At 43.2% G+C, this 26,726-nt stretch overlaps 1 protein-coding gene across 4 annotated transcripts in view; it reads right to left on the reverse strand.

Annotated features, from left to right (window-relative positions):
- Positions 1-5,818: 5,818 nt before the first annotated feature.
- Positions 5,819-26,726, reverse strand: part of ctnnd2a (catenin (cadherin-associated protein), delta 2a) — a 272,667-nt gene continuing 251,759 nt past the window's right edge. For 2 of the 4 annotated variants that reach the window (XM_061804648.1, XM_061804647.1), the window contains exons 23-26: positions 17,670-17,796; positions 9,432-9,563; positions 9,027-9,097; positions 5,819-8,048 (exon numbers count right to left, since the gene is read on the reverse strand). In XM_061804648.1, the coding sequence (XP_061660632.1) occupies positions 7,632-8,048; positions 9,027-9,097; positions 9,432-9,563; positions 17,670-17,796 (747 nt within the window). In that variant the 3' untranslated portion in view covers positions 5,819-7,631. The remainder of the gene's footprint in view (positions 8,049-9,026; positions 9,098-9,431; positions 9,564-17,669; positions 17,797-26,726) is intronic. The other 2 variants (XR_009792632.1, XM_061804649.1) reach the window with 2 other exon arrangements.

Here is a 26,726-nt window from a genome sequence, read left to right on the forward strand (position 1 = left end):
GGTTCGAAACGATAGGGTATAGTGCCCCAGTCACTTCACTCGATTGTGAGATGTTCTCTTCTTTGAAAAGAACTTCCGTGTCAGCTGATTAACGCTGGTACTCATAGGACCCATGGGACGACTGGTCTTCGCCAAATTGTCGACTCGCATGCCTCATTCCCACACTTCCGAATTCCTGACTCCAACCTCCTGTGTACCGACCAACGCCTGTCTCCCGACCTACCCCGTAAGCCTGTCGCTACTAATCCTGCTGCTTGTGTGGACTGACTCCCCAGTTACCGACACTGGAACAAATAAAGACTCTCTTTATTGCTTGCCAGTCACCCGAGTCGTGCATTTGGGTCCGCCCTCAAGTTTCGTTCGTGACAGAACGATCTGGCCATAACATGGACCCAGCCGACTCCGAACCCATCCGCCGCTCGTTACAAGTCCAGGGCAGACGCCTGGCTAAGCAGGAGGCTGCCCTCCAGGTGACTAATCAGAGGCTCCTTGAGATCTGTGCCCGGCTGGAGCCGTGGCTAGCCTCTCAGGCTAGCACTGCTACTATGCCAACGGTGATCGTCCCGGCTGCTACCCCGGTCCAGCTCACTCCATCTGCCCTGCCCGCTGCGGAGATTCAGGGTACCGGCGTAACACCTCTGTTCTGACCCGAACGTTTCTCTGGCGACTCAGGGAACGTCAGACCCTTCCTTGCTCAGTGTGACCTCCACTTCGAGCTACAGTCGTCCTCCTTCCCGACGGACCACTCCCGGATCACCTTTGTTATCTCCCACATGACGGGAAGAGCGGAGGTGTGGGCCACGGTGGAGTGGAGTAGCAACTCGGAGACGTGTCGCTCTTGGACGGCCTTCGTCTGAGCCATGATGCAGGTCTTCCGGTACACCGCGCCAGAACGTGAGGCAGCAGTGTAGCTGATGACGTTACGCCAGGGACAGCGCCGCATTTTCGACTACACCATCGAGTTCCGCATCTGGGCAGCAGAGAACCGATGGAACGAGGACGCCCTCCTCAACGCCTTCTTCCAGGGACTCTCCCCGCAGATCCGCGGTCGCCTCATTGCCGTGGATCTTCCGACCTCATTGGATGCACTCATTGCGCTGCCGCTCAAAGTCGATGAAAGACTTGTCATCCAGGGACAAATGGACGCGCTGGTTGGAGGAGAGATGGGGGCGTCCGTTCCGCCCGCTTCCCTACTGTTGATGCTCGCTCCCGCGACGGGGCCTATGCAGGCGGAGGGTCTCGAGGAGCGCCGTGGACGTCGACGGGAAGGATGCTGCTTTTACTGTGGCCGCTTGGGCCACTTAATTGCCCATTGCCCGGTCAAACTGAAGCTTCCTGGCCTCAGGATCACTACCCCGTTGAATGTGCGATACACCGCGGTGGAGTCGAGTCGGGCGCTTCTCCAAGTCACCCTATGCACGGCGGGCCGTTCGTGTACCGTAACAGTGTTCATTGACTCAGGCTTCGACGCGAATTTGATCAACCCCCGAGTGGTCGAGGCGTTGGGCGCGGCTACCTTTCCGACGCAATGGTTCCGCAACGCTTATGCAGCGAATGGGAAATTCCTCTGTCGGGTGACGCTCTGCACGCAAACCTAAAGGATGGCATTTCCGAACACCCACATGGAACGAATTACCTTCCACGTGTTCAACTCGCAGAGCAGCGATATCATCCTTGGTAGTCCGTGGCTCAAGGAGCACAACCCGCATTTCGACTGGACCACGGGCCAAATCAGGGCGTGGGGCAAAGGGGTGTTTCGTTGCTCGTGAGGAGGGGAGGATTCAAGTCGCGTCCGTAGATACTGAAGAGCCGGGTACTGCACTGGAGTTAACCGCAGTGCCCCCCTGAGGTGTTTTCGGAAACAAAAGCTAGATCCGGGGGAGGTTGTTTTCTTTGATAGGACCGAAGCACCAGGCCATGAAGAAATACGTTGAGGAGTCTCTGGCGGCAGGGCTTATTCGCCCGTCTTCCTCACCAGCCGGTGCAGGGTTCTTCTTCGTAAGAAAGAAGGACACTTCGCTACGGCCCTGCATCGACTAGAGGACTCAACGACATCACCGTAAAAAATAGGTACCTTCCCCTGATAGCGACGGAGTTCGAACTCCTTCAAGGGGCCCGGATCTTCACCAAGCTGGACCTACGGATTGAGTACGGATCCGGTAGGGGGATGAATGGAAGACGGCATTCAATACTCCCACGGGTCATTACGAATACTTGGTGATGCCGTTTGGACATCCTGATTTTCTCCTCAGACATGACTTGCCACATCAAACACATCAGAGAGGTGCTTTAGCAGCTGCTGCAGCATCAGCTGTACGCGAAAATGGAGAAGTACGGGTTCCACCAAGCCTCTGTGTCTTTCCTGAGGTTCATCCTGGCAGAAGGAGAGATTCAAATTGATCCCAGGAAGATCGGCGCAGTCCTTCAATGGCCCACTCCCTCTTCCACTACCAGCAATGTGGACCAAAGTCTGGTACTCGTTGTACATGGACCGAACAGGCCGGATCAGGGGGCTGGTACCTCATGCTCCTGGAGCAGCCTCTATAGGACTCCCCGAGGTACACAGTGCCAATCTCCAACTCCACTTAGTACATGTAGTCTGGTTAAGCAAAATCTTATGCTTCCTCCAGAATCCTGTCAAGAATGTAGAACTGGTTCATGGTTCCGCAGGAAGGTCGAAAACCATACTGCTCCTCCTGAATACGAAATTCGACATCCTGACAGACCTTCCCTTCGTTCACTCTCAAATAGAATTTACTGGGGAGGCTGAGTACTGTGATCTCCCTGTAGTTGGAACCCATCTTCGGACCCCGAGTAATTAAGTGTGGTCTGGCCAATTGGTCAAAATGCACAACCAATGTTATGTTGTGCATGTGCACATTTCTTTGACCTTCTAAGTTCCCAACACAAGTACAACAGTGGGAACGATTGGTCATCCCTCCAGTGGCATGCAGGCAGTGCCAATCAACCCACACTCAATCTAACTTTTACACAAGTAGTGAGTTTGTTTGTTACAAATGTATAAGACTGTATTAGTTATCATGCGTATACTAATAGTCAATGAATAAAAGGCAGTCAACCATTTGAAAAAGTTGTTTAAAAATGCTTAACTTGAAACTTAGTGAAAATTTTCTCTTTATGCAGAAAACATACAGCCGGTTACCTGTACCGTACCACTTCTTCTAACATGATTCCAGTGCATGAGGAATTAGTTTGGAGTTGAAGAATGGAAGAACTATGGTTTTATATCTTCTTCATCTTTTTCCATCCAAGCCCATCTCGTGCATCTTCCTCTCGTGCATCTTCCTCTCTAACACCCACTGCACTATGGTTTTATATATTTATATATTTGAGAAAAAAGAAGCTTAGCTCTGAACCTTTTTTGCAGTTCATGCCATCATTCTACTTTTTCTTGTCTTTACATTAAAAAAAGGGAATTAATGTAGACCCCCTTTGAACTTTACCTGCATCTTTCTCTAAGAAAATGATAAGCAACCACTGACAGAAAAAATTCTACAAGAGCACTTCATAAACATTCTATTTGTGCAATGTCATGGCCTACTTGGCCAATTCATCTGTCAAGGATGATGAAAGATTGCGTTCTTTTATCTACAGTAAGTCTGTCATCATGGTCACATCGCTCCAATGCTTTGCATTGTGCTATTAGCAACATCTCTCAGACAGCGCACCGCTGTCACTCCGTGCTAACATCACAGTGAGATATAACCTCCCACATTGTTTTGACATGCCTCACTCCCATGCTGTGTAAGTTTAGTTTAGTTTTTTTTTTTTTTTCGGCGGAACGAATAGTGATATACAGTACAAAGCATACTGCATGTTCCCACAAAGCCTGTCATGTCAGTCAAGCCTCCATTTTGTTGTTGGGAGCTGATGAAGATGTAAACAGTGCTGTCTGTCAGCCAAGTTGGAAGGACGCAAGACAGCAGTGCAAATTGACAATATTTGAAGTAGTAGCCTATCATATAGTCAGTATTGTGACTTTGAAATGTACTGACCATTGTAACAATATTCTCAGACGGTCATGACTCTTTTTTAGAGGAATACAATTGAATTGAAAAGCACCCACTAGATCCATGGTAATTTATGTAATGGCAGGGGTGTAGAACTGAGAGATGTTTCTAATAATTTGGTCCTCTCCTCAAAATAAAAATGACCGATTATAGAAATAACAGTAAATTTCTACACCACTACAGGCACAAAAATGAACGTTTAATTCTTACCTACCTTCTTGCCATCAAATAGACCCAATACACAAATTATTATCTAGGACATTATACACAGGACGACTGGACTGTATTAAAAAGAGAATGACCACGGCCATGTATTGTGAGATTTTGGGGAACAACCTCTTTCCCTCAGTCAGAGCACTGAAGATGGGTCGTGGCTGGGTTTTTCAACATGACAATGACTCGAAGCACACAGCCAGGAAAACCAAAGAGCGGCTCCGTAGGAAGGATATCAAGGTTCTGGCGTGGCCCAGCCAGTCTCCAGACCTAAACCCAATAGAAAATCTTTGGAGGGAGCTGAAACTCTGTGTTTCTCAGTCACAGCCCAGAAACCTGTCTGATCTAGAGAAGATCTGTGTGGAGGAGTGGGCCAAAATATCTCCTGCAGTGTGTGCAAACCTGAACAACTACAGGAATCGTTTGGCCTCTGTAATTGCAAAAAAAGGCTACTGTACCAAATATTAACATTGGTTTTATCAGGTGTTCAAATACTTATTTGCAGCTGTATCACACAAATACATCATTAAAAAAAAATCAAACATTGTGATTTCTGGATTTTTCCTTTTAGATTATCTCTCCCACAGTGAACATGCACCTACGATAAAGTGGGAGAACTTGTAATATAGCAGGGTGTTCAAATACTTATTTTCTTCACTGTAGATTGTGTATGTAATCATTTTATCTCATCTTTATTGACATGAACATGCATATTCATCAAATGTGTCTTTTGCCTTGAATCCCTCACAACAGTAAATGCTGTAAGCGCACACTGGAGCAGGGAGCAGTTGGGATCGATGTGTTGCTCAAAGACACATGCACAGCTGTGGGTCTGATGTTGGCGGTTGATGATATATTTTTTAATCTTCTCCAGTTCTGTTTGTCCACACATGACGAGGTGATGTCACCCACACACATCCACACGCTCGTCTCCTGATCAATCTTCTTGTTCAACAACATTGCGGCTGCAGGCGGAAATACTGGGCACTTGGGTGACAATTGTGAGTATTCTGACATGACAGTATTGAATGGCCAGCATTCAGAAAGAGTTTCACTTTTCCACTGTACGGTACCAGTTTACTTTGGGGTTTGTGTTCCACTTCGTAATTGGTAATTAATAAAAGTTGCAATATTGAATTCATCAATGATCAAAATGTCACCAATGAACAACTATGGCAATGATAGAAGGTCTCCTGTATTAATGAGGCAACGAAACTTATTCTCGAGGCCGAAGGCAGCAATTAAACTGACAACTGCATGAAAGTGGCGACTGGATTCTATTAGGTATAAAAAAACAGGAGAAGGAAAAGTTTGCACTATATTCATTTTTGGTATTTCTGCCCTGTGTGTATCCTCGTAATTGACAACTCTGCTATGGTATGGCATCAGTGTGGAACCCTGATTATAACCTGGATTTGCCAGCGAAAAATCTTCGATAGTATGTAGACCTGTGGTGAGCTCAGTAGGTACCTTTCCGTGGTAAAGGGCATCAACGGACAGTTTGTATGCAAAAAATAATCACTTCAGAAAAACCCAATGACAGTTGTTTGCAAAGAGTCATGTTTTTTTTTTTATTTCTCCTTGTGTTCAAGTACGGTCCTCTCTCAGCAGGGTCATTAAAGAAGCATGGATTACACAATAACACACAACTCGCACCAGAGCCTGAGCACCTTCAGGTAGGATTTCCCATTAGTCTCGTCAGAACAGAGACGAGGAGGGTGCCAGGGAGCTGCAGTTTCCACGATTAGAGCAAGTGAACTAAAGTTCTGTTTTCTCTGGTTGCGCTTTTGTGACACAGATATCTGCACATAAAAATTATATATTTATATTCATATATTTATAGATTTGTCATTCTATATCAACAATTCATTCTAGTTATTTGTACCTTGGTTAGCAAAACCAGACAGACTCTCGGTAGGAATGCCTTGTGTGGACATTGATTTGTACAGAAACCCACGCACAGTCGCACACACACAGACACACAATAGAGGCTTACGCACACTACTGCACACATGCATGCATAAATACGTTCACCCGAGTCTAATGAGTCGATGCACAGGCCACACATTCTGTCACCTACATGCACACAAAAATGCACTCATCCGTCTATGCGCTGACATATGCTCAGCCCGACACGGAGGGCTGCTGTGCGCCGCACATCTAAGGGAAATTACCCACAATTCCCAGCAATATCTAAATCAGGGGACCAGCAACATAAAAGTTACAAACAGCAGAGTGAGACATCCAGTCGGTGTCTGAAAACTGAGACATTGTCCCTTTTAAAGTCATCCAGGATTGATCCATGAGGGGTCAAACTTTGGCAGGGTCTTTCATGTCCTTTGTCACTTTACATTGGCTTGTACAATATTTACTCCGACAGAAGTGATGATGCTCCCCACTAAAGATGAGACAAACCTCCCCAAACACAAAGTGTCCTTGGGAATGTATCGTTTTTTTTTTTTTTTTTAGGCAGTGAAAAAAAGCATTCTTGCTTCAGAAGTGAATAACTCTCCCCGAGCGCATTTTCATTTTCACCACAATATTCAATTGGATGAAGGTCGATAAACACAAATACTGCAAATCTGTGATTGTGAATTCAATCCTGATCATGAAGTCTGCTTCTTGTCTTCTTATTTTACATCTTTTTTTGTTGTTTTTCTTCTTACAAACAAATCATGAAGTACTTCCCCAAAAAGTGTGCGCACCATCTTCAATACATAAAATGACTTCTTGAAAAATCTAAAAAAGTAGAAAAAAAAATATGACATTCCTTTAAAATAAATGCAGAGGCTTCCATAGGCAAAAAGGCAAGAACAACAACAAGAAAGGATAGAAGCAGTGCTACGTTTAGGAAGTAGGAAAGACACTTTTCTCCTCAGGTCTGATATACTTACTCCCATTCTTTTGGACCTCCTCGAGAAGCCTCGTGCAAGTCACCCTCTTTTGCTCGTGCTGCCTTCAACAAATGGTCAAGACTCCTCCGGCGAATAAAAGCTCTTTACTCATTCCATCCCTATCATAGGGTCATCCCTCGCTCACCTCCTCTTGCCTTATTGTTTGCTTTCTTTCTCTATTTATACTGCCCACTGCCTTCTTGGCCCTTCACACACCTGGCACTCACTCCATAGCAGGGTTGAGATTGAAGACATAAAGTGAGCAGTGGTTAAAAAAAAGAAAGGAAATGTTAACATGCACATGCATTGTTTGTCACTTAACCTGAATTCATTACTTTTTCTTGCTTTTGTTGTGAGAGAGCACAAAAAGTCCTTGTTAGGGGATTCAAGACTACTTTGCAAAGTTGATGTGCTTGAAAAAAAAAAAGTCTCCTCCACACACGGATCCTTTTTAACCACTCATCATCATCATCATCATCATCAGTCCATAGAACTAAACCCACGAATCTGGCGAGGCTGGATAGTGGCTGGTCTCGTAGTTCAATTCGCTGTATGGCCGCGATGCTGAATAGAAGTCTACGTAGTTGCCCGTGGACTTGAGGCCAAGATGCATGCGCAGGTCCTCCCGTGGGTCCCGGGGGGGTCCGGTGGTGCTCGGGGGCTGCTGGGGTTGGGCCTGAGGTTGGGCCTGTGCCTGGACTTGCGGCTGTGGCTGGGTTGGCGGAGTCGGTCCCTGGTCCTCGTAGTAGGTCTCGTCGAAGCTCCGGCTCTGGCTGTGAGGGGGAGGCTGTGGAGGCAGAGGCTGGGGGAAGGAAGGAGGGGGTGGGTAGTGGTCGTAGTCTTTTAGCATGGCTGTTGACGGACTGTCCTGTTGAGGCTGAGGGGGCATGGTGCAGGGCTGAACTGGGGCCTGTTGAGTATGCAGCGTCGAGGAGATGGAATGGAGGTGGAGTCCAGTGACGGGAGGTAGAAGGTGAGGTGATGGAGAGAAAGGTCTCAGGCAGTGTTTATAAATACAAAAGGAAAGAAAGGTGGAGGGCGCATGCTACATATTCACTTATACATGCATTTTGGTTCAGAATGTGATGCAGTTTTTTGTATTTCCATTCTGAAAAGTTTCTGGACCTTTTTTTGTCTGTTCACTGATTAATTGGTATATACGCTATGAACACAAACACTATGCTGAACTATATTGTTGACATTGATGCAAGAAACTATAATGCTTATATCACTTCACATTATCCACAACAGTATTTACAGTATCTGGACCATATTCTTTTAATTGTACTCAAAGGTCCTGTACTCTTCCAGCACATTAATTTTTATTTATATAGCAATATATTTCAAATACTATATGAGGTGACTTCAAGTAGAGAGGATAACAGGTATTCACTTATACAATGGGAATGTAACATTTAACTACCGGTACTTCACTTTCGCAGTTTCTTTTTGTGGCCTTTCATTCACTAATTCAATATCAATAAGGCTACGCTGTTACAGGTGGAATGAATACAGATCGGCTCAAAAACTCTGGCTGAAGAAAAGCAATTCAGCATATAAGCTTATTGCACTGTGCCATTGTGAACTGAATAGACCAATAGCTATAAGGAAAAACAACTATAGTATATGTAATTACATGTCTCTGTGGTTTTTTTTTTCCTTCCCAAGGGGGGAAAAATGGGAGGTAATTTGATTGGAAGCATTTTATACAACTAATTGAGACAAGCCGTCTTTCAGAATAGAAACCACTTTTTGAGGAATTACGATAACAGTGAGACACTTTTTAGATTCCATCAAGCTATTATCTCTTGACAACATACGCAAAAGTGAGGATCGGCTATTTGACAGAGTGAACAAAAAAAACCACTCTTTTATACTATTAGCTCACCTGATTTGGCTTGATATCATCACTGGCAGTCAGGTAAGAATTTCGGAACAATGTAGATGTTCCACAGGACACTTGAATTTGAAAGACAGATGATTAACCGGTAATAGTGACATTTACATGTGGAGTGCTACTTTATTCCATTTGAAAAACTTACAAAGTACTTAATTCCACTTTAGTTCAAGAAAAAAGGACCAACAGAAACACAGAAAAGATGCAAACATTGAGATAAATTATCCTAACTCTCCAAAATGAAGAAGGGAAACTATGTATGGAGAGTTTAAAAAAAGGTGACATAATGGAAGTAGCTGAAAAGAAAAACCCACAAAATACACACACACACACCACACACACACACACACACACACACACACACACACACACACGCACACGTATACTTCTACACACCTGCCATGGCATCTTTCCGGGATGTATGCTCGCCTTTGCTGCTATGGAAACCGGCGTTGGTTGCTGTGGAATCGTAGTCCAGCTTGCGTTCCTTCAGACTCATCATCTCCCTCGGAGAGGCTGGAGCGCTTGCTACACACACACACAAAATAATGAGAATAGCATGAGACTTGCACCCATATTTCTGTATGCATGAGCATTCTGGCCTTCAAAGATGCACAGTCATTATTTGACATTTATCATGTCAACATAGAGGATCACCTACAAAACACTTTCTGTACACAAATACAAAACACTTTATTTGACATTGTTCACCAATTAAAATGCAAGAAGTATAAAAAACTGGGATCCATTTCAAGCTTTAGTCTGATCAAAATGTGTGCTGCTATTGCAGAAGTTACAGTGACAGATTTATTACACTGTTTGGGGATTATATTTTACCAGCTGCAATGTTACATTTTCAGCACAACTGTATTTCACACACATGAATGCATCACTGCACACATAAGCATACAATGCAACCACGCAAACCCTTTAAAAATTTAAAAGAGTGTTTTACCTCTGGCACACTGAAAGTCTGGTGAGCACATCTGCCTCACAATTCTGAGAATGGGGGTTCAAATCCCGGCCCCACCTGTGTGGCGTTAGCATGCTCTCCCCATGGCTGTGTGGGTTTTCTCCGGGCACCCCAGTTTTCTCCCACATCCCCAAATCATGCATGGTAGGTTGATTGATTGTGAATACAAGGTTCCCTCACTACCTCGTGCTTCACTTATTGCGGCTTCAGTGCTTCGTGCATGTTTATTAATTAAAAAAAAAAAAAAAACATGACAAAATACAGTCAGATCGGCATATTGCGGAGAGATACATTGATACAAGGTGCGTGATTGGTTCCCGGTGCGACATGGACCAATGAGAGCACGAGTGCCTTTATCCCCTGAGCTGATTAGTTGCACATCATCGAAGCCTCACCCAGCAACGTCCCTTGTCCTACCCATTTTCTTGTTTTACCTGTTGCCTTGTCCACACTGTTGACCCTCTCACATATGGACTGTATCTTAGTGTTGTGTTCGTGATAACTTTTTTTTCAAGTGATTTTTTTTTTTTCATGTTGTGACAATACCACCCCAGCGAAAGCTTCCTCCATGGCGTCCAAGAAGTTGTAACGGCGTGGGTACTTTTGATCCTTTTAAGCATCCAGTGAGAGGAAATGGCTCCTATTTGGGAGGACTTTTATCGTTTTTGGTATCCAGCAGGAGCAATCAACCACTTTGTGCTGCAAATCGCACGGGCACTGTGGTACCTACTGGGATGTCCTCCAGGGCTCTGGACAGGGCACTTTTGTCGTTGTTTGACCCTGCATTGTGATTCCCCCCCTTGTGGGCGAGGCTTTTTGGCCAGCAAAGGCTGGTTCAAAAATTTTCCAAAAAGTTACAGCCTCAGAAACGTGCTGTTGTATGGTGCTGTTCGTCATTACGTGTACAAAGAGTTTCCTAAATTCATCAGTACGGGATGGCGGGTGCATGTTTTTAACATGGATGAAACGGGCCTTTTTTTTTTTTTTTTTTTTTAAGAGGACGCCTACGCGTACTTATTCAAGGACCGTATTTACGACCATCATGCTGCAACTGAGTGAACTTAAAGCCTCTACGAGCCTCTCCTTCATTGGGGGTAAACCCTTAGTGCTTAAAGGATCTAATAAAGCCTTTTGAGGAGCAGACCGGTGCTTCGTACCATTATCGTTCCCGCCACCAAGGCGTCTCCCCTGCATTTCCTGACCACGGTCAGGCGACTGTTGTAGGAATTATTAACAATGGGGGGTTCTGGTCGTCATTAACCACAAAAAAAAACACCAAAAATAAGGGATTACAGTAGTTGTTTCTATGTGACCTGCAATTGGCTGGGGAGAAGGCTCAGGTTGTACCATGCCTCTCGCCTGAAGATAGCGTGGATGGGCGCCAGCACGTCCGTGACCCCAGTGAGGAACAACGGTCCAGAAAGTGATGTTTTATCTCCAGTTTCTCCCTCTGTGTTGGCCCTCATCTTCCCTTTTTGACTATTTCCTACAGTCTCTGTCTGCTTCTCTTTCCCCGACTGCCTATCTCTTTTTCCTACTGTGTTAGTCTCTTTCTTTCTCTCTCTGTTAATCTCTTACTCTCACTCTCTCCTCTGTCTCCTGCTCTTGTTCTGTCATCTCTCTCGCCAGCTGTCTCTCACTGTCTGTCTGTCTCTCTCCTCTGACTGTCTTTCTCCTCTCTCACTTTCTCTCTCTCCCCCCCTCTCTCTCAACCACCCACCCACCCACACACACACACACACACACACACACACACACACACACCACACACACACACACACACACACCACACCACACACACACACACACACACCACACACACACACACACACACACACACAGAAATCTAATCCCTTTATAACATATTCAAAGTGCTTACTCAGTCCCTCTTATCTTGACACATGGGATTGCCAGAATGCTGCCTACACCTGCCTGCCCTTAGTTTGCTTTGCTAAACATTCCTGTAACTACTCTACATATGTGTCGCGCATTAATGCACTGCTAGATTACTCTGAGCTTCAAAGTGAAGGACACTCTAAAAATACTTAGTCTGAACTAGTTCAGTCTGACTTTACAGGTAACAGTATTGCTGCAGTGGTGAATGACTACTGCATTATAATAATAATAATAAGTGGTTTTGTTTAGCTCTAAGGGCAAAATATTAGAGAAAGTTATTTGTACAGTAGTCCTTCGACGGAGTGCTGGAGAGCTCCTTCTGAGGCTCCATCAGTCTGCTGGGGGACTTCCATGCTAATATGGGGAATGACAGTGAGACATGGAAGGGTGTGATTGGGAAGAACAGCCCCCCCGATCAGAACCAGAGGGGTGCTCTGTTACTGGAGTTCTGTGCCCATTATGGATTGTCCATAATGAACACCATATTCAGGTACAAGGGTGTCAACATGTGGAATTGGCTCCAGGACACCCTAGGTTGCAGTTCGATCCCGGTCCGACATGGCAGGCCCAAACGTATTGTGAGGGTCTACTGGGAACGGCTGGCAGATTGACCTGCCAGAAGAAGTTTTGCTGAGGCGGCCAACCGGAACTGTGGCCATTAGGCTGTCGGTGCCTGTTGTGGGGACAACCCGCCAAAAAATTGGTGGATACCAACAGTGAGGGATGGCGTCATGCTGAAGGAGTTCTTCCGGGCATTTTTGGCCTGTGGCAGTTGATAGGTACTGGCTGGCCAAGGAGCATGTAGCTTTGGTGGTCGCTGAGGCAAACACCCAGCTGTGGGAGGAGTTTGGTGAGGACATGGAGAACGACTTCAAGACAGCTTTGATGAAATTCTGGTCCACCATACGGCATCTCAGGAAAGGGAAGAATTGCACCGTAAACATTATGTATTGCTTGGTTGGGGCACTGCTTACCTCGACTCGGGACGTTGTGAGTCGGTGGGGAGAATACTTTGAAGACCTCCTCAATTCCACTGACACACCTTCCCATAAGGAAGAAGAGTCTGGGTTCTCTGAGACAGGCTGTCCTATCGCTGGGGTTGAAGTCACTTAGGTGCTAAAAAAAAAAACTCCTCAGTGGCTGGGCCCCAGGGATTGATGAGATTCACTTGTAGTTCTTTAAGGGGCTGGATGTTGTGGGGCTGTTCTGGTTGACATGCATCTGCAACATCGCATGGAATTCGGGCAATGTTCTTCTGGGTTGGCAGAATCAGGTGGTGGTCTTTTTTTTTTTTTTCTTTTTTTTTTTTAAGAAGGGGAACCAGAGAGTGTGTTAAAACTACAAGAGGATCACACTCCTCAACCACCTTGTTAATGTCTATTCAGGGGTGCTGGAGAGGAGGGTCCATCAGGAAGTCCAATCTCAGATTCAGGAGGAGCAGTGTGGTTTTCGTAATGGCCGTGGAACAATGAACTAGCACTACACCTTCGGCAGATTCCTCGAGAATGCATGGGAGTCCTCCAAACCAGTCTATATGCATTTTGTTGACTTGAAGAATGCGTTCAACGGTGTCGCACAGAGAGTGCTGTGGGGGGTGCCTCGGGAGTATGGTATACTGAACCATCTGATACGGGCTGTTTGATCCCTGTATGACTGGTGTCAGAGGTGTAAAGGGGCTCCGATTTAGTGGCCACAGCATTGAATCTCTGCTCTTTGCAGATGATGTGATTCTGTTGGCTTCATCAAGCTGTGATCTCCAATGGTCACTGGAGCGGTTCACAGCCGAATCTGAAGGGGTTGGGATGAGGCTCAGCACGTCCAAATCTGAGACCATGGTCCTCAATCAGAAAAGGGTGGCCTGCCCTCTCTGGGTTGGGGATGAGATTCTACCCCAAGTGGAGGAGTTCAAGTATCTTGGGGTCTTGCTCACAAATGAGGGAAGAATGGAGCAGTAGATTGACAGGCGGATCGGTGCAGTGTCTGCTGTGATGCGGATTTTCTATAGGTCTGTTGTGGTAAAGACGGCACTAAGTCGAAAGGCGAAGCTCACCTATGGTCACAAGGTGTGGGTCGTGACCAAAAGAACAAGATCCTGGATACAAGCGTCCAAAATGAGTTTCCTCCGCAGTGTCGTGGGTTAGTCATCCAGGAGAGCCTGGGAAAGCCTCAGGATTCCCGCCGGAAGAGCTGGATGAAATGGCTGGAGAAAAGGAAGTCATCCCTGCTAAAGCTACTACCCCTGCGACCCAACTTGGAAAAGTGGTAGAAGATGGATGGATGGAAAACAACAATAAAAAAATAATTTTCCAAACATTGCCTGCATAGTTAAAGGTTTTATAATGCCAACAGGCTGTGGCTAGAAGAAATGCATTCACTTGATATTTTCTTTTGGACATAAACAAAGGAAATTATAGCTACTGGAAATTCCATCTTTGGTCTCAACTTATGGACTACTTACAGTATGTACTTATCCTGGCTTGATAGCAGTGATGGGCAAGCTATTTAAAATGGAGTGAGCTAAGGTACAAGCTGCTATTAAGTTCATTAAATGTAGCTTAAATACGCTGAAGCTACTCACCAGACAAATGAAGCTAGCCAAGCTACAAAAAGAAAAAAAAAAAAATATTCTACTGGTGCCACAAATGGTGCCATAAAATATTTTCCTTTGGACACCTCATGCCTTCTTTCATTCTATGTTACATTCGATGCATAAATCCTCCAATTTTCCTTTCCTGATGTTGTGTCCGATAATTTTCAGTTGATGTCGTTCAATTGTTGACACGAGCTGTCTTTTGTGATTTGGACGTCGTAAAACCTCTGCGTTTTTTATTCTATCATTGTTGGAGATGTTGAATGTGTCGGTAAAGCTGCATTTCCACAAATATTAGTGTTTTACCACCATCTGCTGTCTTATACTTACTTAATTACTATACTTACTGTACAGCTGCTGTCTAACACTCAATAAAATGGGATTGCTCGCCACATGACTGAGCAATAGTGTATTTGAAGTTCTGAACAGTAAAGGGGCAGCAGAAGAGGCACATGTGGCTTGCAAGTAGGTTTGGCCACACCAGAAATAGAAGAGAGTACTTTTCATCCTTTTTCTTTTCCTCCACAGAATATATCATTTGACACCCTTGAGGTAGATTCCATTATGGTGGGCGCTGTGACCTGACACCCACAGAGATGTTGCCATCACCCCTGGTTGCAGTGGCAATCTAGCTGGGGGACTTATTCTATCAGTTCTAAACACAGTAGGACCTTCACAGAAGACAGGGTGGACACAAAGGTCTCCTTCTCACTTTGCCTGCCTGCCATTGACACCCCCTGACAGCTTCCCTGCAAACTCATTTCCCCCAATCCTCCAACCCAACTCCCCCACATCACCACTTTCACTCCACCATCACTACCCCCTCTCCTTTGATCCGTCTCTAGGGGGCCAAATCGTGGAGCATATGCAGTCAGGAGATACAGATGCACATTTTTTGTGCGTATGTGTGTGTGCGCACGTTCAAAGGGAGACGGTACAAGAAAGAAGGATTACTGGAAAAGTGAAGGTGGAGGAGAGGTGAATAAACGGGAGACACACCTTCACAAACATACACACAAAAAGATGAGCACTGCAGTGTCACTGTCCAAGGTCGAATCTTCATCCTTGTATTAACCGTCCTTTAATACCTAATTCTTCTCTCCCATTCTGTTTATCATCCCCCCTCTTTGCTGCCTTCACATATACATGCATGAATACACACATGGCTCCCGTGCTGGGTCCTTGAAGACCCCTCTAAGCTGGGAGGAAGGAAAAGTACTTTTCTGCCTCATCAGCCTGCTAAGCCTGATGTGGAGAAAGCACAGCTAAAGGCTCCTTGACGACAGATGCTAACAGCTAATGCGCACTTTGCAAAGCATGAATGCCACTGGGCTCAAGCTAAAGGTTACCGGTAATCACGCTTAAAGACTGTGGGTGACAAAAACAAATTCTAAAATCTGTTCAGCCCAGAAGTCAACACAGTAACTGCTAAATGTCCACTATTTACATTTCTTATGTCAAACACAATCCCTTCCAGGAATCTATCACTTTCAACAAATGTACTGTACTGAAAATGCAAATAAACATTACAGTGCTACTTAGAGATATGAGTTTATTTCGTTCCATGACCATGTTTGTACCTCAAAACACTAAGATCTCAAATCATCTTTCTCCATTGAAATGAATGAATTAGGACGAATCTGCTCCAGAAAAAAATGCATTTGCTTATTTTTTTCCTTAAAAGTCCATGATAGGATCAGTTAAGTCACTCATCATTTGTGAATTAGGATCAATTCTGACATTCAGGGAGTATGATGTCTCCAGCTACTTCTATTTTAGTGTGGCACGGTACACAGGGATGCTCTGACACACAACAAAGACCCATATTTCATTAACAGACTTTGTCTAACTCCTGCAGAAGCAATCCTTATGAATGTGTAATTAAAAATGAGTATGTGAAGTTAATTGGGACATGGGTTTATGAAAGCCAGGTTGAAAATAGAAGGTTGGGTTACTCCAGGGAAAAAAAACATGCGAGTGACTTGCTATAGCAGTCACCCCTGACAGGGAAAAGCTGAAAGTCACTCCTTTAGTGAAACGTAGGCTATAAGCAAATTTGATGGATGCTAATAGTTGAAGATAAGTTCCAAATTGTTTGTGCAAGTTCATGGGAACCTCATATAGATTTATTGTTAGTGTTTTCAGTTTTTTATGACAAGCTGCTGGGTGACTGCAGTGTAATATTAGCAGCTAATTTAAGTTTCTGTTTGTCCGACTTCCTAGCTGTGAATATGTATGTCCTTACTACACAAGACTAGATTTTTGCAAATTATAAGACAATATCAACAGCTTCAGTAAAAAAAAAATATCTATCTATCTATCTATCTATCTATCTATCTATCTATCTATCTATCTATCTATCTATCTATCTATCTATCTATCTATCTATCTATCTATCTATCTATCTATCTATCTATCTATCTATCTATCTATCTATGATGATTATGTTGTGAAATTGAACATTATGCAAAATTCTTTTTATCCCATTTCATAACAATAATCCCCCGGCCCTCATGAGGATAAGTGACACAGAAAATGGATTTCATAATATAGTGCAATATGGTCTTGACATAATTCTAAAACAAGGAAATTGACAGACATTCTTCTGGAAGTGAATTTCTACTTTACTTAAAGTTGGCACAGTCATTTCTTTTCTGTGTTTTCTGCTTTCACCCTTCATTTCCTCAATTTCCGTTTTTTGTTTCAGTCCAAAAGTTTTTTTAAGTTTGGTGTATCACAGCTTCAACTCTAAAATATCAGCTCAAAACGCTCTGGATTAAAACAAAACAAAAAAAAAATCTAAAGAAAAGAAAATCCAAACATTAGCACCAAAAAGACCTTATATGACATCTTTGACGACCCATCTGTGATAAAATAGAGCGGATTTTTACTTTTAAGTATTTTAACAGTTCAAAGACTTTTTTAAGTGGACATGAACTCTGCAAGCCCCAACTGATCTTTTCAAGCAATATAAGATTATACAAGGTTAATTTGAGTTCAAATTAAACATTAGGCCTAAACTTAAATGACCGCATGTGAAGAATAATATCATTGGATAAAATTATCCTTGGAACATTTACAGTACGATGGTAATAGCAAGGTTAGTACGCAGACACGCGTACGCACTCACGCCTGCACGCACATTTCATCATAATCATGACTTGTCGTTTCTCACCGGAGCGGTTGTTTGGGGACGTCCTGATTGGGGACACAGAGGGAGTTCGAGAGGATGAGTATGGTCTCTGTCGGTCTCGCTCTATTGTCGAGGCAGAGCCCACAAAGTGATACTGGGAGTAACCATCCTGGAAGAAAAATATACAACAGACACCGATTATAATGAGTAATAACACACAGTACAAAAAGCACAGTCAATATCATATGTCAGGTGGGAAATTCCATACTTCAAATTTGAAATGAACACACACACCGAAATCAACCATGTCACAGGAGAAATGCATTTTTTTTATTTGCATTTGATATTGTAAAAGACTGGGGCGGCACAGTGATTCAGCGGGTAAAGCTTTGGCCTCACAGTTCTAAGGTCCTGGGTTCAATCCTTGACCCGCCTGTGTGGAGTTTGCATGTTTTCCCCGTGCCTGCGTGGGTTTTCTTTGGGCACTCCGGTTTCCTCCTACTTGGACACTCTAAATTGCCCCTGGGTGTAATTGTGAGTGTCGCTGTTTGTCTCAGTGTGCCCTGCGATATGGCTGGCAAACAGTTCAGGGTGTACCCCGCCTCCAGTCCGTTGACACCTGGGATAGGCTCCAGTACTCCCCGCGACCCTTGTGAGGATAAGCGGCTAAGAAAATGGATAGATGGATATAAAAGACTGATAATGGTTTTTACAAATATTAAGTGCTTCCATTATTTAAAAAAATGTCATTACAGCATTGACTAGTCTGTTTTTCTAAGTGCCGATCGATGTGATCCATCCATTTTCTTAACTGCTTATCCTCACAAGGATCGCGGGAGTGCTGGAGCCTATCCCAGCTGTCAACGGGCAGGAGGCAGAGTACACCTTGACCTGGTTGCCAGCCAATCGCAGAGCACATAAAGACAAACAGTCGCAGTCAGAATCACACCTAGGTGCAATTTAGAATTTCCAATTAATGTTGCACGTTTTTGGGGTGTAGGAGAAAATCGTAGTCCGCGGAGAAAACCCATGGAGGCACGGGGAGGACATGCAAATTCCACACAGGCGGGTCCGGGATTGAACCCAGGACCTCATAACTGTGACGCCAACACTTTACAGCTACACCACCGTGCTGCCCCAGTGATATGATATTATAACTTATTTAGGAAATGCTAAGCCCAGATTTTATGTTAACAAGAACTAAATGTCAAATTTCCAGCAACATGAACATAAAACTCAGTAATGTTAAAAAATAGTTGCATTATAGTTAGAAGGATATAGAACATTCTTGCTAGATTTACTGTATGAAGAGCAAAATAATTTTTTAATGCAACAGATTTCTCGAGTCCAAAAGGAGACCGGCAAGGCAGGCCACCTGTTTGTGTAATATTAGGGGGTGTTACCCTTTTGACCTGTGCCCGGTCAGGCCCATGGGTGTAGGCCCAGCATCCAGCCAATCGCCTTCGAGCCCCACCTCCAGGCCTGCCTCCAGAGGGGGGCCCTGGTGACCTGGGTCTGGGCAAGAGAAACCTACATCCAATTATTTTATTTGTCTTAGGGGTCTTGAAGCTGTGCGTTGTCTAGTCCCTCAACTAGGATCTGTATTATTATTAATATTGTTATTATTAATCATAATGAAAGGTTTTAAGTTTCATCAAAATCAGTGTAAATCTATGATGACGCCCCCACTATATGGTAAATTTGTTAAAATAGCTACAGCTTCATTCAAACAATTGTCCTTTCTCGTTGTCTTCAGCTGTCTGTTCCAAGTTGTTCATTTACTGCCAAAAAATGACAATCACATCAATCAATTCTTTTATTATCAAAAATTATTCTGAACAGAGTGGAAAAACACCCACAACACAACTGGCCAACACGTCAAGCTGGAGTATCATCTTATTACTTTACTGGCAGGGACATTATAAAACAACAAGTTGGCATGCATAATTACTGCAGAGCCAACGGCGTTTGTGTGCGCGTGTGCGCGTGTTTGTGTCATGGTGAGTGATTGGAGCAAAGCAATTTTCAAAAATGGATTATGATAGTCCGCAACAATCACAGAGCTGGAACCTGATTCAACTTAGCATTAAGATAATTGGATACCTCTGAATGCAAATCATAAGTAGATACTAAAAATATAAATGGACTCCATCATTACTTTGTTTTCTGGGGGGCATGAGTTCAGCAGTAGATGCGGGTGTGCATTCGTTGGGGTTGGAGGTGGTGCAGGTGGCTTATGGAATGGAGATGAGAAGCAGGAATTACAAACCCCAATTCCAATTACCGGAAATCGGGATGTTGCGTGAAAAAAAGATGGATGTACTCATCCATTCTTGAAACCACTTATCCACACTAGGTACGCTGGAGCACTGTCTCTCTTTGGGCGAGAGGTGGGGTGCACTCATGTTTTTCAAATCCTTCTGAACTTATATTCAATTGAATAAAATACAAATATTTAATGTTCAAACTAATAAGCTATGTTTTTTTTTTTTTTTTTTTACAAATACAGTGACCTTGATAAGAGGCTTACGGCCATGCTACCCTGAGAATGGCCGATCTTGTCAGATGTCGGAAGCTAAGCGCCTTGGCCCCGGTTTGACTTGGATGGGAGACCGCCTGGGAATACCGGGTGCTGTAACCTTCTCTCCCTGGCTAAATGCAGAGGGGTAACGTAAGGAAGGGCATCCGGAGTAAAACTGTGCCAAACAAATATGCCCTCATCTAAGATCACACGCTGTGGCGACCTCTAACGGAACAAGCCAAAAGAAGAAGAAGAAGAAGTGGAACCTTGATAAAAGGGACCCCTATACAATGGATATCATGAGTGGGTAAGAAAATGCCTGAAGAATGGAGGAAAAGTGTTCTAGTTCCCATTTTTAAGAACAAAGGCAATGTGCAGAGCTCCGGGAACTATAGAGGAATAAAGTTGATGAGTCATTCAATGAAGTTATAGGGAAGAGTAGTGAAGGCTAGACTCAGGACAGAAGTAAGTATTTGCGAGCAAGAGTTTCATGCCAAGAAAGAGTACCGCAGATGCATTATTTTCCATGAGGATGCGAATGGAAAAGTACAGAGAAGGTTAGAAGGAGCTACAGTGAAGAAAATAAGTATTTGAACACCCTGCTATATTGCAAGTTCTCCCACTTAGAAATCATGGAGGAGTCTGGAATTTTCATTGTAGAAAATGTCCACTGTGAGAGATAATCTATAAAAAAAAAAAAACAGAAATCACAATGTATTATTATTTTAATGATTTGTGTGATACAGCTGCAAATAAGTATTTGAATACCTATCAGCTAGAATTCTGACCCTCAAAGACCTGTTAGTCCGCCTTTAAAAGTTCACCTCCACTCTAAGTATTATCCTGAATCAGATGCACCCAAGTGAAGTCGTTAGCTGCATAAAGACACCTGTCCACCACATAAAATCAGTAAGACTCAAACTTGTAAGATGGCCAAGGCCAAAGAGTTGTCCAAAGACATCAGAGACAAAATTGTACAACTCCACACGGCTGGAAAGGGCCACGGAGAAATTGCCAAGCAGCTTGGCGAAAAAAGGTCCGTTGTTGAAGCAATCATTAGAAAATGGAAGAAACTAAACATGACGGTCAATGTCAATCGTAGTGGAGCCCCATACAAGATATAACCTCATGGGGTCTGTTGAAGCAATCATTAGAAAATGGAAGAAGCTAGACATGACGGTCACTCTCAATCGGAGTGGAGCCCCATGCAAGATATCACCTCATGGGGTCTCAATGATCCTTAGAAAGGTGATGAATCACCCGAGGACTACACAAAAGGACTTGGTCAATGACCTGAAAAGAGCTTTTTGGTCATAATTCCACTAACCATGTTTGGAGGAAGACGCATGATGAGTTGCATCCCAAGAACACCATCTCTACTGTGAAGCATGGGGGTGGTAGCATCATGCTTTGGTGGTGTTTTTCAGCCCATGGGACAGGACAACTGCACTGTATTAAGGAGAGGATGACCGCGGCCATGTATTGTGAGATTTTGGGGAACAACCTCTTTCCCTCAGTCAGAGCACTGAAGATGGGTCATGGCAGGGTCTTTCAACATGACAATGACCCAAAGGAAACACCCAGGAAAACCAAGGAGTGGCTCTGTAAGAAGCATATCAAGGTTCTGACGTGGCCTAGACAGTTTCCAGACCTAAACTCAACAGAAAATCTTTGGAGGGAGCTGAAATGCCGTGTTTCTCAGCGACAGCCCAGAAACCTGTCTGATCTAGAGAAGATCTGTGTGGAGGAGTGGGCCAAAATCCCTCCATCAGTATGTGCAAACCTGGTGAACAACTAAGGGAAATGTTTGAGCTCTGCAAGTGCAAACAAAGGCTACTGTATCAAACATTAACATTGATTTTCTCAGGTGTTCAAATACTTATTTGCAGCTGTATCACACAAATAAATCGTTAAAAAAGCATACATTTCATGATGATTTCTGGATTTTTCTTTTTATCTCTCTCACAGTGGACATGCACCTATAATGAAATTTTGACACTCCTCCATGATTTCTAAGTGGGAGAACTTGCAATATAGCAGGGTCTTCAAAAACTCATTTTCTTCACTGTACAGTATATTATGTCTTTGAGGATCTAGAGAAAGCCTACCAAAAGAGGAACTGTGGTTCTGCATGGGTAAATTTGGTGTGACAGAAGTACGGTATGTTAAAATAGTACAGGACATGCATGAGGGCATCAGAATAGTGGTGAGGTGTGCTGTAGGTTTGACAGAAGGACTTAAGGTGGAGGTGGGACTGCATCAGGGATGAGCTCTTAGCCCTTTTCTGTTTGCAGTAGTAACAGATAGGGTGACAGAAGAGGTTAGATTTGAACTGGTCACCTGTGGAATATTCAAAACAGGCATTTGAGGCTTCTGTCCCAATTTTTTGGAATGTGTTGCAGGCATCAAATTCAAAACAACTGAATATTTGTCAAAAAAAAACTATAACTGTCATCAGTTTGAAAATTAAATATCTTGTCTCTGTCGTCTATTTAACTAAATACAGGTTGAAAAGGATGTGCAAATCATTGTTTTATGTTTTTGGCACAACTTAATTAGAATTGGGGTTTATGGATGAGGCAGAAAGAAAAGAGAGGAAGACAACTGAGAAAAGATGACAGGAAGTAATGAGAACAGGGAGAGTAATGGCAGGACCGTAATGAGTGAGGCAAGCAGAAAGACACAGAGCCAAGGAACAAGAAGTATTCTGTGTCCTCCAGTAACTTTCCCACCAGAACAATGAAGACGAATAGAAGATGCTTACTCCGATGTTTCAAAGGTAGATCCATTCTGGCCATCCATACTGCTACCATTATTCCATTAGCTCCATCTTCCTCCATCCCAACCTACATCTCATTATAGATCATGTAATTTCCTGACGGTACAAGCCGCCACCCTCAATTGGACACCGTCAAAGTGTCATGTTACTCAAATGAACATAGCCACTGACTATTGAATTATCAATGCTTTTGAAGTGAGTGATGGATGCAGCTCATTCATTTGGTCCCCAAATTGAGCTGCAAGGGTCTTTAAAAGCGTGCACGAAGAATTGTTAAACATTTAACTGTTTTTTTCTTTACAACTGATCATGGTCAGCATGTCAGCCTTATAGTCAGGAGATCTTTCCGATGGGGTATCCCGATGTGAAGTTTGCAAGTCACAGTGTTTATTGGTTACATCCTTTTGGAATTAATTAGCCAAAATTTTGAAAAAATTACTATCCATCCATCCATTTTCTTAGCCGCTTATCCTCACGAGGGTCACGGAGGTGCTGGAGCCTATCCCAGCTGTCAATGGGCAGGAGGTAGGGTAACCCTGAACTGGTTGCCAGCCAATCGCAAGGCACAGAGAAACAAACAGCCGCACTCACAATCACACATAGGGGCAATTTAGAGTATCCAATTAATGTTGCATGTTTTTGGGATGTGGGAGGAAACCGGAGTGCCTGGAGAAAACCCAGGCAGGCATGTGGAGAAAATGCAAACTCCATACAGGTGGGTGCGGAATTCAACCTGGGACCTCAGAACTGTGAGGCCAACGCTTTTAGCAGCTGAATCCACCGTGCCGCCGAAAAAATATTTTAAAATTATTTTTTAATTAAAAATATTCTGCTTGTTTAAATGTTAATACTTTGCAACATTTTCTTTATAAACTATTTTCTTATCTTACATGTTTTTTAATAGTGGTTTGTGTGCACCACATAGGGGGAGAAAATAAGTTTCCATTTTGTCAACTCAGGCCTTTTTGTGTTTGCATATTCTCCTCGTGCTTCTGTGGGTTTTTTCCAGGTATTCTACCTTGCTCCTAAATTTCCAAAACATGAATGTTTGGTGAATTGAACATTTTTAATATGTGTTTCATAACTAAATGTAAACATGGACGGTTGTTTTTCCATATATGCCCTGCGATGTGCGTAGCTCACCCTTAGCTGGCAAAGGCTCATAATGACAGCAAGGGGAACATGGATGGAAGGCTCGATGGATGAAGTAGTGGGACCCAAACATTTTTCCTACAGTAGCTTGAATACCCGTAGCACCGCTGCCATGATAATCTCATTTTACGATGAGGCGGCTGCAAGTTTGGGAAAGCTTTATGGCTGTCTCGTCAGGTGACGCAATGCCCAAGGCAGAACTTCAGTATATACTGTAGTCTCAGTCAGCCCAACTATTTCCACTTGTCACCTCTACAGCGTTCTGTTCAACATTTAAAATGCTCTCTGCTAGCAAGTTGGTTTGTATTGAAAGCCAGATACCATAAATTAAAAACATTGTGGAGTTTTGTACCTGATCTCTGCAGGCTTTATTATGGTTGAGTGTGGTAAAATACTCACACTAGATTCCAGATTAATAATCACAGTACCCTTTTATATTTTATCTCGGGAACTTCCATTTCTCATCTATATTTCATTTTGTCTTTTCTTATGCAGAAGAGGATGACAAGCTCATTTTCAAGACCCTCATCTAATCAACGGCCTTGGTAAATTATAAAAAGTTTAAAATGATTTGAGCTCGCGCAATCAAACTTGTCCCACTTGCTGCAAAAATGTGAAAAGGAATCATGGTACACAATGACCTGAACACAATTTCTGACATTCTCTTTTCAAATAGTCTCACTTGTCTTACAGGAGCATACAGAGCATCACACACTGTGACCCGTCACACATACACACTCCGCAATGTCATATCACCCTAACACACACCCACACAGTCAATTATGTATACAAGCCTGCACCATTGAGAACCTGCTACACTTACCAGGCAGAACATCTCTCTGACCCTGAAACCCAACTGTCAAGTACTTTTGGGTAATTTGCGTATGCTTTGCCTTATATTTACGTGCGAGTGTATGAGAGAGCGATAAAGCGAGCATGTCTGATTAAGTGCTACAGCTAAATCATTTATCAAGAAGTGAGTAAAGCTGGAAAACACAGTGAAATTCAGTCTTCAGTTTGTTTTGTGTATTTATCTGTGTGGGGGGGATTATTAAATCCTGCCGGTCCAATCAAGAAAACACTGCAACTTTGTTTTTGCTCGTCAGTCCCTGACTGAACAATACTGGACATTTGTTGTTGACATGGATGGCCGACTGGTGGCATCCCTCCGAGGAAGTGAACCAGGAGCGCAAACACAGAATGAGGACACTGAAGTCATAGAAACCAAATCAACTTGGGTACATGTGGAGTTTGAAAGCACACTGGAGACTTTTATACATGATTCATCTTTAAGGCGAGCGCCAGTGTTGCTGGAAACAGATTTAGGCTTTGGTTTATTAATGATTCCTGCACCACTGATCTTTCAAGTCATCTCAGATGCTTTCTTCATGCATTTCTGTTTATTTATGGGCCCTCATCCTATTAACATCTACTGCTGCTGCAATTCCCCTCTCTACAGTGGAATTGCTATACGAAGTAATAAAATCTATTTAGTTTCGAGTCTGTCGCTTGATAAATACAAACAGTAACAACATACGCAAAACATACACTGATGTGCTGCGCGCAAACTTTGAAAACCAAGTCGCAAAACACTCATTACAAGAAATATGTAAACTTATCAGTGACCTAGCACTTTTTTTAAAACCATTTCTCATGTAGAATTTTTTTCTGCTTCACCATTTAATAAAAAATTAGTAGAGACTGCTCATCTAAATTCTATATTAATTCATGTTTGGATTGGAGGCTTATGGGATTTTTGGCTATCCCAAACATCCATGACCTAATACTGTATGTGCATGCAATGGAAGAATGCAGGGTTCTGGAATCTGATGATAAAGCCCTAGAGTGGATTTTGGCCAGGAAGAGTTGCCACAACAACAAAGTAAGACAGCTTTTTTTTGGTTTAACAGGCACAACTTCCATCAGCTCTTAATCACTGCCAGTCCTCCATGTTAACACGGACATTGGAATTCTACAGCAGTCAATGGCAGTGAATGAGCTAAAAGCAGTTTTGAGGGGGGTGAGAAAAAAAAAGTCTTACAAAAATTAACACGTTAAAGAAACCAAACACTGTGATCTGATCTGAATTAAACTTAACCCAATACAAATCTTATTTGACCTGTATTATCCAATACTGGCCAAATAAAGTTGATCAGTAAGTAATGCAGAATGTGAAAAATTATTTTTCTGTTGTACTTTTGTTTCCTCCCACATTTAAAAAAAACGTTTGCCTGACTGAAGACCCTAAATGGCTATCGGTTATTGGTTCTCTGTGTCCAACGATTTGGTTGAAACCAGTGCAGGTTATATTGTTAAATCTGCGGAATAAAATATTACTAAGGAGTTGAAGTTCGGGTGGCAATCGAAACTGAGCATTTGAAATTCATGTCACTTTCTTTTCCACCACACTAACTTGAACAGGACACTATGCTAAGTACCTTACTTAACACCACCTAAATATCTTGACAACATGCTCTTTTAGTAAAATGAATTGCAGGGAACTTTGGTAGCTGATATTCAATCAAAATTTAACAAAGACAAATGAAGAGAACACAAATCCTTTAATCAAGATGCAACGGTGACTGGATTTGTTATTTGAAAAAAAAAAAAAACCCAGTGAGTTGGAATGAAAATCTTGTTTGTAATA

This window comes from Syngnathoides biaculeatus, chromosome 19 (genome assembly GCF_019802595.1).
Source record: "Syngnathoides biaculeatus isolate LvHL_M chromosome 19, ASM1980259v1, whole genome shotgun sequence".
Classification (NCBI taxonomy): Eukaryota; Metazoa; Chordata; class Actinopteri; order Syngnathiformes; family Syngnathidae; genus Syngnathoides; species Syngnathoides biaculeatus.